The following is a 15,067-nucleotide window of genomic DNA, read 5'->3' as shown; positions in this document are numbered from 1 at the left end:
TGGAATGTTTGTAGTTATCATGGCCTCACTGTGGCATGAATGTGATCGACTTTCTTGAATAGTTTGTTCCCTAAAGGTGCAGATCACTTTTTGTGTGCTTTTGCATTGCCTGCAAGGACAGATTGTTTGTTATCTCAGAACTGAAAGGTATTAAAGCAGTATAATGCTCCACTGAACCTGAGACACATTGGGTCAATCAGAAGATGAAATGTTAAATACAGCTTTAGTCACAGTAAATGAGGTGTGAAATGCCACCTGTTTGAAAATAATGCGTTTAGAGATGATGTACATAAGGAGCTTCCTGTGTGTTGTGCTCAACGTTGCTGATTTGATCTTTAATTCTCACTAGGAAAAGTGTCACCAGTACTGGCCAGCAGAGCGCTCTGCCCGGTATCAGTACTTTGTGGTAGACCCCATGGCCGAATACAGCATGCCACAGTACATCCTGCGAGAGTTCAAAGTAACAGATGCCAGGGTAAGTGTGAAGTGGAAGTCGTATTAATGTTCTTTAGTGTGCTTGCTACTAATAATAAGGCTTATGCTCTCGGATTAAACTGCAGATACATTACTTTTTATGTTAACAAAGACAGTCCAGTAAGATGCCAGTGAATGATAACTTCAAAATGTCACTGTGCCATGGAGTTGGGTGTGGACTTATGCCTAATATTCCTCACTGAGTTCCTGATCTCACCCATACAATCATGAGTAGATGCCCAGTGGAGGACAAGTTGTTTTCCCGTAGGATAGGAGGGACAAGAAAATGAAAGCCACTGTTCCTTATCTGCCAGCCAAAGGCAAAGCTGAATTGCCACCATGCCAAGGATGCTATGTGGTGCAGGGAGACCACCGATGATAAAGTCTGAAACTTCTATCTCACAACTCTTCACAGCACTAGAAGAGGTCTGGAGGTCATCTTTCTGTGCTATTGGCCAAGGAATTTATGCTAGGACCCTGAAATGAGGCCAAAAGCCTTGGTCATTCGTCATTCGTGCAGCTAAGTGTGGTCGACATGTTTTGGAGTCCTCTTGTCTTTATTGCATTGAGAATTCACACAACGATTCCACAGCAACCTCACTGAGATGTTTATTGCACTGAATTGATTAAGTTATAAGTTGCAGTGCTGCCTGTAGTAGGCGTATTGACCTTCACAATCAGTTTTTACCAATTTTTACTGACATTCCTGGATTTATTTTGGTTGATGCAAAATCTGATTTCCTCCAAAATTTATGGGGGGAAAGCTCCAAAATTTCCCATTGATTTCTTACCCAAAAATCAGGTCCAGAGATGTGTGCGTGTCGAATCCATGATGTCAGGATTCATGTTGAAGAGCCTTAATAATCACTACAACTATATTATTATTGTTAACAGAAAAGGCTGGAAACAGGTGCTAAGTGTTTCCGACTTTTTCTGTTTATATTTCAGATTTCCAACATCTGCAGTGTTTTGCTTTTTGTTTTAATGGCCCAAAATTTGCGGTCAGGATGACGGAGAACTGGCAGTGTTCGTCGTCATTCCGCCTTTGAACCTGACCGCAACTTTGGGATTTGGCATGCGGAAATCCTGAAGTTGCTGTCTGTCAATGACAGCTCCGAAACTGGCTGCACTGCGACCCCCTCCACAGTGTAGTCAGAGCCAAATCAGGGAAATTGACAAAAACTTCGGCTCTTCCGCAGTAAGTACACTGTTAAATTCCCCACTAAAAGTTTGACACAAAAGGAATAGGTGTAACTGGGGTTTTGACAGCGTTATTACTGCTAAACAAATGTTACGGGCCTGAAAAACTAATTAAAATTTTGTGCAGTGTGAAATTTGTCCATTTTAATCAAAAATTAAAAAAATTAAGAACCTTTTCCAAAAAAAATGTAATTTTTTTTCTAAGTTTGTCCATCTTTATTTCGGGTTTGCCTTTTCCTCATGCGAGAGCCCCAATCTTTGTTTTGCTCTCTCTAACTTTTTTAGTTAAAAGTTTACTCAGTTCCTTGTTTGCTGTCTGAGAATTCTGTCTTTTGATTGGCTGCTTAGACAGTCTGTTGACGTCACAGCAGTTCAGACAAGGGAATCCCCATTAAGTTCCATTGATTTGAATTGAAGGTCGGAAAACCCGAAGTTCCCGAAATAGGAATCACTTCACTGCTGACTGCAAATTCCGGGCCATTACGTTATCAAAATGGATACACTGCAATGATCACAATATACTATTCATAGCACATACTGCAAAATGAAATTTTAGCATAGACTATTTCATATTTCAGTTAGACTTTAGAAGTATTTGTGCTTCACAATAATATGGTGGCAATGTATTATTTTAAACATTAATTTTAGCTGTCAACATTTTGCAGTGCACAATCCATTCACAAATGACATAAATGTAATTTACTGCTGAAAAAGCTTGACAGTATCTTGTGACTATGAAAACTTATATTACTTTTGGAACTGGCATTGAGGTCATCAAAATGGTGTCTGAGTGGTGCAAATAATTGTGGGTTGTCATTTAGCATAATGATGTCTTGTTAGTCCTTTTGGTTGTTTTCTTGAGGTTTGGCGATGTAAAAATTAAAAACTACTTTTCTGAGTGTCTCGGAAATTACCCTGTTTTTGGGTTCCAATTTTTTCTTCTGGTTTTCGATAGTTAAAAATAAAAACTGGAAAAAATATTTTTTTTAATCCGTAATAAAGTTTGACTTTAAAGGTCCTTGAATAAGTGCAAGCACTTAGCACTAAAGGTACTGTATCTTCCATACATCTTTAAAGGAAAAAATTTGCAGGGCTACAGTGAAAGAGCAGGGGAGTGGCCCTGATTTCAAAGAGCTGGCACAGGTGTGATGGGCTGAATGGCCTCTTTCTGTGCTGTATGATTCTATGATCTAACATGCACAGCAACTGCTACGTAAACTAGCTTCAGGGACACTTAAAATGGTCTCTCTTTCAACAGTATTTGCAGTCATGAAAATACAATGTAGTGGAAGGTTAAGTTTTTAACTGACTCACTCTTGCCCATGTACAGGAAACTTTCGTTTAAACGGAGGTTAAATATCCGGAATGCTCTATCCACCGGCAAAATTCAGGAGTCGGTTCAGATAACTTTTTTTACTTTTCGTTGCTTTTTTTCTCCATTTGTGCCTCTGCAAGCGTCTAGCTGAAGCTGTTGCTTAGCTACAGAGACGCTTGCAAGCTGCGCCGACTGTTTTGAAGCTGTTGCTAAGCAACAGGGTTTGTTGCTTCAGATGGAGCTCTGAGCTCCGTATGTTTTAACATTAGCGCTCGTTTCTCCGGCAGTGTTGATCGACCGGCACCAGCTCGGTCCCGTCAGTGCCGGATACCAGAAAGTTTCCTGTATACACTCTCTCTGCAGCACCATGAAAATGCATTGCGTGTAAAGATGGTAATTGAATTCACTGTGGTTCACAGTATTTTGGCCTTACTCCCTGTCTTCTGAGGAGGATATCTTTTTTCATTATTCTCATTGTATGTTAGAGACAATTTAAATTAAAATGTGACCTAGTCACCATTTATACTGACAGTTTTCAAATATATACCTTTGTTTTTAACGTAGGATGGTCAGTCTCGAACAATCCGACAGTTCCAGTTCACTGACTGGCCTGAACAAGGAGTGCCAAAAACAGGAGAGGGATTCATTGATTTTATCGGTCAAGTACACAAGACTAAGGAACAGTTTGGACAGGATGGACCTATCACTGTACACTGCAGGTAAGGATAAACAAGCAGTCAGTGCTTTTCACTTTGGTGATAAAAATGGTTGCATGGATGCATAAAATTACCACAACCAAGCAAATTTCCATTACATATTGCATGCATTTTCCTTCAGCAGACTGTTCTTCCATCACAGAAACTTTTAGAGAGTAACTGCAACAGAACTGAATTCAACAAAGCTCTGAAATGTATAGCTATGCAAAAATCTGAAAAAAGTTTCTCATGTCTTCTAGTGCTGGTGTGGGACGGACTGGAGTGTTCATTACTCTGAGCATTGTGCTGGAACGGATGCGGTACGAGGGAGTTGTGGACATGTTTCAAACAGTGAAAACCTTACGAACACAGAGGCCCGCCATGGTTCAGACAGAGGTGGGGTATTTAGTCATTTCTTAATTAAGCTAGTAGAAATGCACAATGTGAAATGCCACAAGAAAATGTTATCTTACAGAAGCAGCTAGGATAGCATTTTCAAAATAAATTCTGAGACTCTAATGCACAGGTCCTTGAAGGTAATCGAATTGCTAAAGTACTTCAAAGAACCAACTACTGCAATTATGGATATGGGGATCGGGCGGGTAAGTGGAGCTGAGGTCGAAGATCAGCCATGATCTTATTGAATGGCGGAGCAGGCTCGAGGGGCCGTATGGCCTACTCCTGCTCCTAATTCTTATGTTCTTTGATACTTATACAGCCACCTGTTATTATTAATGTGGCTTGCTGCCTTGCCATTTATTCGCAGAGTCATATTGGTGAGGATGCTGTAGAAATCTTCAGCTCAACCAGTCTACCTGCCTGGTTGTCAGACAATGGGAAATCCAGTGGTCCCTCTGATCATGAATTGTGGTGCAGGCGTTCACTGGCCTTTTTCTGGGATCACTACCTGCCGCATCCTTCAATTGAAGGGGGTGAAATGTATCTTGGGCGGTAGCACAAAACAGACAATGGCGCATCAGAGCCCGTTTTACACTCTATTTAAACCCGCTTCCAGTGCGCTGTCGCCCGTTTTGTGCCACCACCCCGGGTGCATTTCATCCTTGGACTAGTTATTGATGCCGAGCAGAGTTGATATTTAGGCTGTGCCAAGGATTGTTACATTGGCTGTGATTTTGCTGACCTCGGCGGGTCCTGACCCCGCTGCTGGCTCTATTCTGCTCTGTGAAATGAATTTCCCCTGATTGGGCTTGTTAAGCCCGCCCAGCGCATTTCCCAGCCAATTAGAGGAAGCGGTCTGGTGACGTCATTTGATGACGTGTCATCAGCCGGTTTCCTTAAAGGGACCATGTCCAAATTTATTTTGACATTTGTGCTGTCAGTGTTCTACAGCATTGAGATGCTGCAAACACTGACAGTAACTGCACAAAGGCACAGGGCTGCACCCAGGCTCTCCCATGACTTCCTCCATATGCTTATGGGGGGAATCACAGCACACAGGGAGGTCCTCTTCCCCCCTCCCATGGGCGGAAGAGACCCCCTCGGAAGATCAACACAGCCTGGTTGCGCGTTGCAGAGGAGGGCACAAGCAGGGATGTGGTCAGGATGACCTGGGTGCAGCGCTGCAAACATTTCAAATGATCTCAGTAGATCACGAAACGTTAGTACAAAGCCACACTCAACCTCATCCTGCTGTGCCTCTCATCATATCCCCATCACTCTGCCTTCCCTAACCTACTCCTGCACATCTTTACTCACACCAACTTACCTTGCACCTCCATCCATCCCTCTCTATCTATAGTATCACATCCCCATCTCACTAGCCACCCCTCACACTCACCCTCATCTTAGTGCAATCATACCAACTAACAACACACAAGGGTAGGCACTTGAGTGTTTTATGCAATGTTCATGTAAAGTTTCTGTTAATGTGGTGTCAAACATTGAAACCTTTATTTTCAACACTTTGCGTTCTTGGACAGATTTGTGTGCACCTTTGGAAGTGGCTTAGTGAGTTGCAGTAAATGGTGAGACATAACGGTACCCCCCTCCCCCCACCCCCTCGCTGTGTTGATGAGTGTGAAAAGAATGGCTTGAGCATTGTAGGGATGCTTTATGGTGTTGGTATGGGGTGGTGCCAACTTGGTGCATCATGTGGCAGCCAGGATGTACAACGTCAAGTGAAGTAAATCTGGCCATGGTGAGGTCATCCCATACCTCCCGGGCAGCAATGTGGTCGGATGCTGATGCCCTCTGTAGCATCAGTTGATAGCGGAGAAGGTTGGTGGTGTTGTTGGTGCTGCTGCTGGTGTTGGGGCTGATATTAGTGGGATTCTGAGGACCAAGGTGAGAGAAAATAAATGGCACCCATGCTGATGGAATAGATGGCAGGTGAAGTAGAGATGACAGAAGCGATCTGTCAATGGTGAGAGAGGTAATGAGGTCAGACTGGATGGAGACTTGTGTAAAGACTTGCAGCATGGTGAATCTGTTGTGGAAATGCAGTGAGGAAGAGCTTGTGGCTGAGGGAAGATATCTCTGTAAGGGGGAGCTTTTACTTTACATTTGAAGCTGTCAACTCAATGGCCACTGAACTCCCACCTCAGCTTGACAGACGTGGTCCACGACCAGCGTGGACCCCGTGGGCAAGCTGTCAAATGCCAAAAGTAAGCTGAAAATCATTCTTAAGTGGCTCTAAACAAGCCACTAATTACCTGAATTGGGTCACCCGCCGCTACCCGTCGGGTCTGCTCAGCGCTGACGGACCCAACATTCGGAAAGGTGCGTGGGATCGAGTTGCCAACGGGTTCCTGACCCGCAGTCAAAAATATCAAAATCCTGCCCTCTGACCCCCCCGGAAAATTCCGGCCATTGTGTCATTTGCTTGAAAACTGTCAAGCATCTATATATTTTCTGAAGATAATTGTATCCTCACATTGGGTAAGATATAAAATAAAATAGGACATATTTTGAAGGTACTGTACTATGAAATTGTTTTTGCAGAAAACCATTTATTTCTGATAAAATTTAGAGCAAACTTGTATCATTTTAGTTCTAGTTACTTCCCAACATGCAGAATCCATAAGTTCTTTCAGGCGTCCATAGTTGGTCCTGGAAAATTGACCCTCGTTGTGTGTCCAGTTTCTACCCCATGATATCTGTAGGGAGGTTTGACATTTTTTTTTGCCAATTTTCACTGGTAGATTTCCGGATTTTTTTTGGATCAATGAACGAGTAAAATCTGATTTCCTCCTAAATTTGAGGAGAAAGAAGCTCTGAAATTTCTTACCAAAAATCAGGTGCAAATCTGTAATATCAGGATGCATGTTGAAGAGCCTTGATGATCACTACAGCTATGTTATTATGAAAATGAATGAACTACGTGCAATGATTACAATATACCATTCATAGCACATGCTATAAATATCATTTTAGCACAAATAACATAAGTGTTATCTACTGCTACTGTTTTTACTCATTTTCACAGAAATTATCCTTTTTTTTGGCTCTTAACTTTTTTCCTCTGATTTTTGATGCTAAAAATTAAATTTGAAAAACACCTGCCAAAACCTAGGTTTTTAAATCAGCAATAAAAACTGACTTTGAAGGAACTTGGGTATCTGTGGCACTCATTGGGTATTCAATTTACTCCATGAGTTTAAAAAGGTTGAAAACGGTCATTTACATAGTTCCCTTAGGAGTTCGACTGGAGTTACAATGGGAGCCTGATAAAACCCTGTGGAATTTCAGGGTTGTGCTGCTTCATTATTTAATTTTAGTTCGTGATATTATAAGCAGTCTTTACTACAATATTACCCAGAGTTATGTAAGATGACTTTCACTTCTCTAGAGGTGTTTGGCCATCATATTTGAACTCCACTGTATATCGTATATTTATTTGTGTATTCACCTCTATACTCAAATGTAAGCGAGTGCTCCACTATAAGGAATGAAAGTAATTTGTCTTGTAATTTATGGAATTCTGTTTAGCTTGTATAAATATTTAATCCACCTTTTGAATTCAATTTTTAATGGCTAGCACATGCAGTGTGGTAAACTGAGATATTTTATTGAACACCACTTTGTCTCTGTCCACAGGACCAGTACCAGTTGTGTTACCGAGCAGCGCTGGAGTATCTCGGAAGCTTTGATCACTATGCAACGTAACTTCGATCACCCAATCAGAACTTGTGACTTTCAGGACCCAGAAAATGATTTTTCGAGCCATATCAGATCATTGTTCAATTATCCTGTACAGTGAGTTGTCAAGGATGTAATGATATCAGCAACTCAGAAATTCTATCATGATTCTTGGACCGATCAGGAACTAAGTTGACTTGTTTTAATTTCAAACCAATGGGATAATAATTCACACATCTCAAATCCTCATCACTCTGCATGGGATTCCCTTTTTTGATTATAATTTTAGCTCAAGTACAACGCATCAATTTACTTTTGGGTTTTAACTGGGGTGCCATTTACAGTTTTATAAATCTTTTTATTAAAATTGGTAATTTTTTTCTGAAGCTAAATTGTTTTGCTTAATGGCAAAACAGAATTCCTTATGCTGTAAATGCATTTTTTTTATTTTATTATAATTGGTTAAGTTTTTATATTCTCCTTCTGATGATTTAAGGGTTCTTTATGTTTGCAGCAGAGCTGCCCATTTTAGTGCAGTTCTGTATTTAATCCTGGTGACTGGAATCTTAACCACTGTTCTGATTATAGCTGCTGTATCTACTTCTAGGGATAGACAAATCGAACTGACGTTTAATCTCTTATATGAAAGTGTCTTCTCTTCAGATACTGTACAATACAAAACTATTAATACTGAATAAAGCAGGAGCCTGGTGCTGTTAGATGAATTTAATAAAAAAAAACAAGGATGCATTTTGGTTTTGTACAGTTTCTTAATATGACCAATTTGATCCTTTCCTTGTTTTAAAAAAAAATAAAAAAAGTTAGAAAAAGTACTCAATACCCAATATTCTGTTCAATCTATTGGAGATAAATTTAAACTGGATCGCAACCAACTTGATGTAAACACTGCAACGCACCTTGCTACAAACCTTCAATCACCTACCCAGAGAAGAGCTGGGAGCAACAACACTTGTTCCTCACCAATCAGTTTCTGTTTCACGTTGACTATTCTGTGGGAGTTAAGACTGCTAAACGTTCCCTTACAAATAGCCTGAATTTTCCAATGAGCTATTATGGTGGGTTGATGTTCTGTGATGGTATAATCTTCTGTAATTCTATGGAGCTAATGCAGTAGGGAGGCTGGGTGTGGAATTGGGGAAGGTGATGGATGAATGCCAAATATAATCAATTAGTCACAATGATATTGACTGTAACCTGATTTGAAGAGGTTAAGTTGTTTGGAACGCGCTCATTTTTACCTTGTGTATGCATAGTGCTGTAGGGGTTACTCTGTTGTATACACAGTCTGTTTTCTATTTGTTGATAAATGATATCATCATTGGAAAAGTCTTGATGTTAATAAAGTTCAATAATCGGGTTTTATACAATGTGGTTTCATTGGGGAATTTTTACTTATTTTTCCACTCTTGGAAATTAAAGCTATATAATCATCAATCCACCATTTTGGTCTGCGTGCAGATTTAAATACAAATTTACCAATAGCAGTTGGGGTAGAAAAGAAGTAAGACCATTATTAAAGACAAATTCATAATTAAGAAGAAGTTTGGGAGAGGGGAACAGTGAGATAAGAACTCCAAATGATTTCCAAATGGATTATTGTGATGACACTTATTTGATTCAAATACATTATTGACGTCACTGAAAGTGAATATTGGCATACTACAGTTGCGAAACTGACATTGGACCCACCCACAGTGTGACCCCATCAAAGATGCACGATCCCCCTTCGTTTCAGTTTCCACCTCATTAATGGCCAGCATACTGCTCCTTCTAGTTTTCCAATTTTCGTTCCACCTCCTCTTTTCTGGGATACAGTGAGTAGCAGTAGGCTATTTGACACGGTACGTATCACAGCCAAGCCGAATTCTGTTCACCCCCAACATCATTCATGCACGCTCTAGCAGAGGTCACGGGTTGGAAATCGGGAACTAACTTTTTCCCCTCCGAGCCAAAACTGCTGAGTCCACTTATAGCACCTAAGTGAGAGAAGCTAACTCAGCAAAGACCGAGAATGAAACGTGGAATCTTTTGGTCTATATGGTTCAGTGCTACACTGAATAGTACCTTAAAACATTAGGCCATCGGAGGAGCACTTGTACCCTTACAATTCATAAGCAGCAACTAATTTCCTTAAATGCATTTTGTGATAAACTGATCACCAAAGCATCATGGCATTAATTACATTTATACTTTCTATTTTAATATCCTCCACACGTGGCGGGTATAAAGCCTAGCTTGATTGATTCTGGGCAAAGCACTTGCTTAGTATTCATGTGAATATGTCAATGTGATATTGCCGGTAGGTGGTACTACACCAGTCTCCCGCTCCCATGTCCCGTAACACCGCAGGACCTGCACCAGTTTGTCCCCCAACTAAAAATGTGTTCACTGCTTCTGATGTCGCACCTTTCACTGCTGAAATTAGACAAAGCCTTCAGCCTTTAACAGGGAATAGGTTGCATTAAAGAGTCATGCAGTCTTTCAAATGTATTTTGTTTGCAACCAGCCTGCCCACGTTCTCTTTTTCAGATTTTTATCTCAGGATACAAGGAAATGGCACCAGCTGACAATCCTCTAGAATGAACGTCAACAAATCAGCGCTGTTCATATTTGGATGCATTGGCTGTTGTGCTGAAGATTTGTGCTCCAGAACTAGCCACGCCTCCAGCCAAGCTGTTCCAGTACAGCTACAACACTGGCATCTGTCCAACAATGCGGAACAGGGCCCTGGTATGTTCTGTCCACAAAAATCAGAATCTGGCCAATTACCGTCCCATCAGTCTACTCTCAATCATCAGCAAAGTGATGGAAGATGTCATTGACAGTGCTGTCAAGCGGCACTTGCTCACCAATAAACTGCTCACCAATGCTCAGTTTGGGTTTCGCCAGGACAACTCTGCTCCCGACCTCATTACAGCCTTGGTCCAAACATGGACAAAAGAGCTGAATTCCAGGGGTGAGGTTGGAGTGACTGCCCTTGACACCAAGGCAGCATTTGACCAAGTGAGGCATCAAGAAGCCCTTGTAAAATTGAAGTCAATGTGAATCGGGGGGGGAAACTCTCCACTGGTTGGAGTCATACCTAGCACAAAGGAAGATGGTTGTGGTTGTTGGAGGCCAATATTCTCAGCCCCAGGACATCGCTGCAGTAGTTCCTCAGGCAGCGTCCTAGGCCCAACAGTCTTCAGCTGCTTCATCAATGACCTTCCCTCCATCATAAGTTCAGAAGTGGGGATGCTCACTGATGATTGCAGTGTTAAGTTCCATTTGCAACTCCTCAGATAATGAAGCAGTCCATGCCCGCATACAGCAAGATCTGGACGACATTCAGGCTTCGGCTGATAAATGGCAAGTAACATTCACGCCACACAAGTGCCAGGCAATGACTATCTCCAACAAGAGAGATTCTAACCATCGCCCGTCGACATTCAACGGCATTACCATTGTTGAATCCCCCACCATCAACATCCTGGGGGGTCACCATTGACCAAAAACTTAACTAGACCAGCCACATAAATACTGTAGCTACAAGAGCAGGTCCGAGGCTGGGTATTCTGCAGCGAGTGTCTCACCTCCTGACTCCCCAAAGCCTTTTCACCATCTACAAGACACAAGTAAGGAGTGTGATGGAATGCTCTCCACTTGCCTGGATGAGTGCAGCTCCAACAACACTCAAGAAGCTCGACACCATCCAGAACAAAGCAGCTCCCTTGATTGGCACCCTATTCACCACCTTAAAGATTCACTCCTCAACACTGGCGTACCGTGGCTGCAGTGTGTACCATCTGCAAGATGCACTGCAGCAACTCCACAAGGCTTCTTCGGCAACACCTCCTAAACCCATGGTCTTTATCACCTAGAAGGACAAGGGCAGCAGGCGCAGGGGACCACCACCACCTGCAAGTTCTCAAGTCACACACCATCCTGACTTGGAAATATATCGCCGTTCCTTCATCGTCGCTGGGTCAAAGTCCTGGCACTCCCTCCCTAACAGCACCATGGGAGTACCTTCACCACACAGACTGCAGCGGTTCAAGAAGGTGGCTCACCACCACCTTCTCAAGGGCAATTAGGGCTGGGCAATAAATGCTAGTCTTGCCAGCGACTCCCACATCCCAGGAACAAATATTTTAAAATTCTGATTAAAGAAAATCAACACTAGTATTGTTTCCAGATGCAGCAGTGAAATCATAAGAGTGACTGGGAACTGTCTGATATACCATTCCAGTTCTTATATCATTGGGTACTTTGTAATACTGTCTCTTCAACCACAGCAGCACAGGCAGGGGTACACACACAGCACAAAATGGGTCTCTTGGGGCAGCAAAGCATCTTTTGCAGCTGAACAAATTGTTGATCTGGTTATGGATTAGGCATGGATCACCAGACAGCAAACTTTGGGAACGCACTGATTTTCTATCCGTTTCCTCCCGCCCCATCAGAGTTTCTCCTGATGGGTCAATATATAAATGTGCTTTCTGGTGTGGTGGTTATCAGGAAGGTTATAGTTTCCATCTCTGGTCTATACAGTTAGTTTAACTCAACAGGTGCAGTAGTGGGGCAGGGCGGGATATTCTAAACTCAAATAACAGAAAATGCTGGAAATACTCAGCAGGCCAGGCAGCATCCGTGGAGAGAGAAACAGAGTTAACGTTTCAGGTCTGGGACCCTTCATCAGAACTGGAAAACATCTCCAGCTTTTTCCAGTTCTGATGAAGGGGCCCAGACCTGAAACGTTAACTCTGTTTCTCTCTCCACGGATGCTGCCTGGCCTGCTGAGTATTTCCAGCATTTTCTGTTGTTATTTCAGATTTCCAGCATCCGCAGTATTGTGCAATTATATTCTAAACTCAACACTGTCTCATCGACAAGGGGACAAGCAACCAGGTTTCCATTAATTAATACTATCAAGTGCCCCCTGCTGGTAAGTGCATGCTTGTGAACATAGGTGAGGTTAGATTGGATTCCACTGTGATGCCCCCAAATGTCCAATAACATGTCAATCCTCCATGTATAGGCTCCCATTTGAATAACAGTCACCTGGTTGTGTTATCGGAGGACTGTTGCCACGTGTGGATCTGTGCCCCAGCATAAGCCACCAACCTGCGGGGAAGAAACTGGGAAAAGAAAAGCACAAAATATAAGATTCCACAGCATGCCTTGGCTGTAAAGATTACCTGGAGATAAGTTTGGGCAATCGGGACTACAAGAGGTCATATCCGTTGCCAACACAAAGAAGGACCAACAAGAACAGCACCATTACACCTAATGCCTGAAAAGCCAGCTCAATGTATTTGGCACCATCATCACCATGTGAACAAATAAATTGTTCATGTGCTGACTTCTGTAGTGCTTCCTTATTAGATCACTGATCCATTGTTTAGAGCTATTAAGCTGGATGGCTATCTAGATTGGCATCAAACCAAAAAGACACATTTTGCACGCTGAGGACAGTTCTAGAACAATGAAGACAGGTGAATCTCTGCTTCAGTAGCTTGAAGCCTGTTGGATAAAATATATTTTTTTAAAGAATAAACTGCAAATTTTCAAACTCTGAAATTAAAGTACCAAATGTGAAAATGCACAGTAGATCCATCAGCACATGGACCCCTGACTCCTCTACCCTTTCACTTTCTTACCGGTCTCCCTTTCAGCCATTGCTCAGTTGGTAGCGCTCTCGCCCCTCAGTAGGCTGTGGGTTCGAGTCCTACTCCAGGGACTTGAGCATAAAAATCTAGGCTGACACTCCAGTTCAGTGCTGAGGGAGTGCTGCACTGTCGGAGGCGCCGTCTTTCAGATGAGACGTTAAACCAAGGCCTCGTCTGCACTCTCGGAAAAAAAATCCCATGACAGTATTTTGAAGAAAACGGGAGTTATCCCCTGTGTCCTGGCCAATATTTATTGCTCAATCAACATCATTAAAATGGATTATCTGGTTATTATCATATTGATATTTGTGGGACCTTGCTGTGTGCAAATTGGCTGCGGTGTTGCCTACATTACAACAGTGACTACACTTCAAAAGTACTTCATTGGCTGTAAAGCGCTTTGGAACATCCTATGGTTGTGAAAGGTACTGTATAAATGCAAGACTTTCTGTCTGATCCCACTTTTTCGTGGAGGCCTGTTTGCCAGCTTTTCACCAGCTAAGTCTCTAACTCTGAATGAGTTATCCGCAGCTTTCTTTCCCTGTGCCCTCACCTCAATGAATTCCAAGGTTAACGATGCTGAGTTCTACTTACACTGTCTTTGCTTCTGCATTTTTTGGCCAGATGGCACCCCTTGTGATTCTGATTTCTTCTGTTTCCAGTCTTTCTGATCCCCTTTGACCCTTTCCTCTGATCTCTCTCCCTCCTTCCAGCTTTCCATTGAGACCGCAACCATTGTACTGATGTTTGAGTTTCTTACTCCTTTTATTCACTCTAAGCTAATCATGTCTCCTGAACTTCGAGCTCTCCATTCTTTAAGTTTCCACCCTAACATTACCATCATTGTCATCTGACAAGGTTCATTCCACTGTTGTGTGGTGCTAAGTACGCTGCCTGGTTGAGGCTGAACAACACTGTATGACTCCACTTCCTATCTTCCCTAATGATAACACCACTAACAAATAGTAAGTCATCACTTCCCAAATTGTCACTGATCTTGTCTCTTCCTGTAAAGACTTCATCCCTTTATCTCAGTCTCTGCATCTCTTGTATTTGCTGTAATGGCTTCTGTTTTCAAAGCTTTTAAAATGTTACTTTTCTACAATGAGCCACACATCGACAGGGGTCTTGCTTCTAATCTCATCATTCCCTAATCCTACATTGCCCATTTCTACCTCCTCTCCAAGTTTCACAAACAGCACTGTCCCAGCCGACCAAGCTTGTCTCCTCTTGACTTTATTCTCACTCCCTTTCGCCAGTTTCTATCTACATCTGTTACACTTTTGACAGTCTCTGCTACTTCAATGACTTTAAAATTTTCTGTCCCCAATCATTTCCTCCTCACTACAGATGCCTCCACATCGCCATCCCTCACCAGGATAGTTTCTGTTCGTTTCACGGCCCAGAAATTCCAGAATGGGGCTTGCAGCGCGTGCAAGCCCCGTATTTACACTTACCCCGCGCTACTGACGATCAGCTCCAGGGACGCCTGGACTTGGTGAATGAAAAAGAAGAATCCCGGGCAGCGTATGACGTCACGCCGCCCAGGAGTGCAGCCAGCGCGAAGCCAGGAGCGTGCAGTGTAAGTAAGACACGCCCCTTGAGGTTTCAGTTTC

The 15,067-nt window shown here is 42.5% G+C and overlaps 1 protein-coding gene across 11 annotated transcripts in view; it reads left to right on the top strand.

Moving 5' to 3' along the window:
* Positions 1-9,160, top strand: part of LOC147122263 (receptor-type tyrosine-protein phosphatase F-like) — a 654,652-nt gene extending 645,492 nt beyond the window's left edge. For all 11 annotated transcript variants that reach the window (XM_085983216.1, XM_085983218.1, XM_085983215.1 and 8 more), the window contains 4 exons: positions 350-475; positions 3,554-3,708; positions 3,945-4,080; positions 7,741-9,160. In XM_085983216.1, the coding sequence (XP_085839342.1) occupies positions 350-475; positions 3,554-3,708; positions 3,945-4,080; positions 7,741-7,809 (486 nt within the window). In that variant the 3' untranslated portion in view covers positions 7,810-9,160. The remainder of the gene's footprint in view (positions 1-349; positions 476-3,553; positions 3,709-3,944; positions 4,081-7,740) is intronic.
* Positions 9,161-15,067: the final 5,907 nt, after the last annotated feature.

The sequence above is a fragment of the Somniosus microcephalus genome, chromosome 3, assembly GCF_052327205.1.
Source record: "Somniosus microcephalus isolate GS21.2 chromosome 3, FLI_Smic_1.0, whole genome shotgun sequence".
Taxonomy (NCBI): Eukaryota; Metazoa; Chordata; class Chondrichthyes; order Squaliformes; family Somniosidae; genus Somniosus; species Somniosus microcephalus.
The sequence above is the reverse complement of the archived record's forward strand: the minus strand, read 5'-3'. Positions and strand labels throughout refer to the sequence as shown.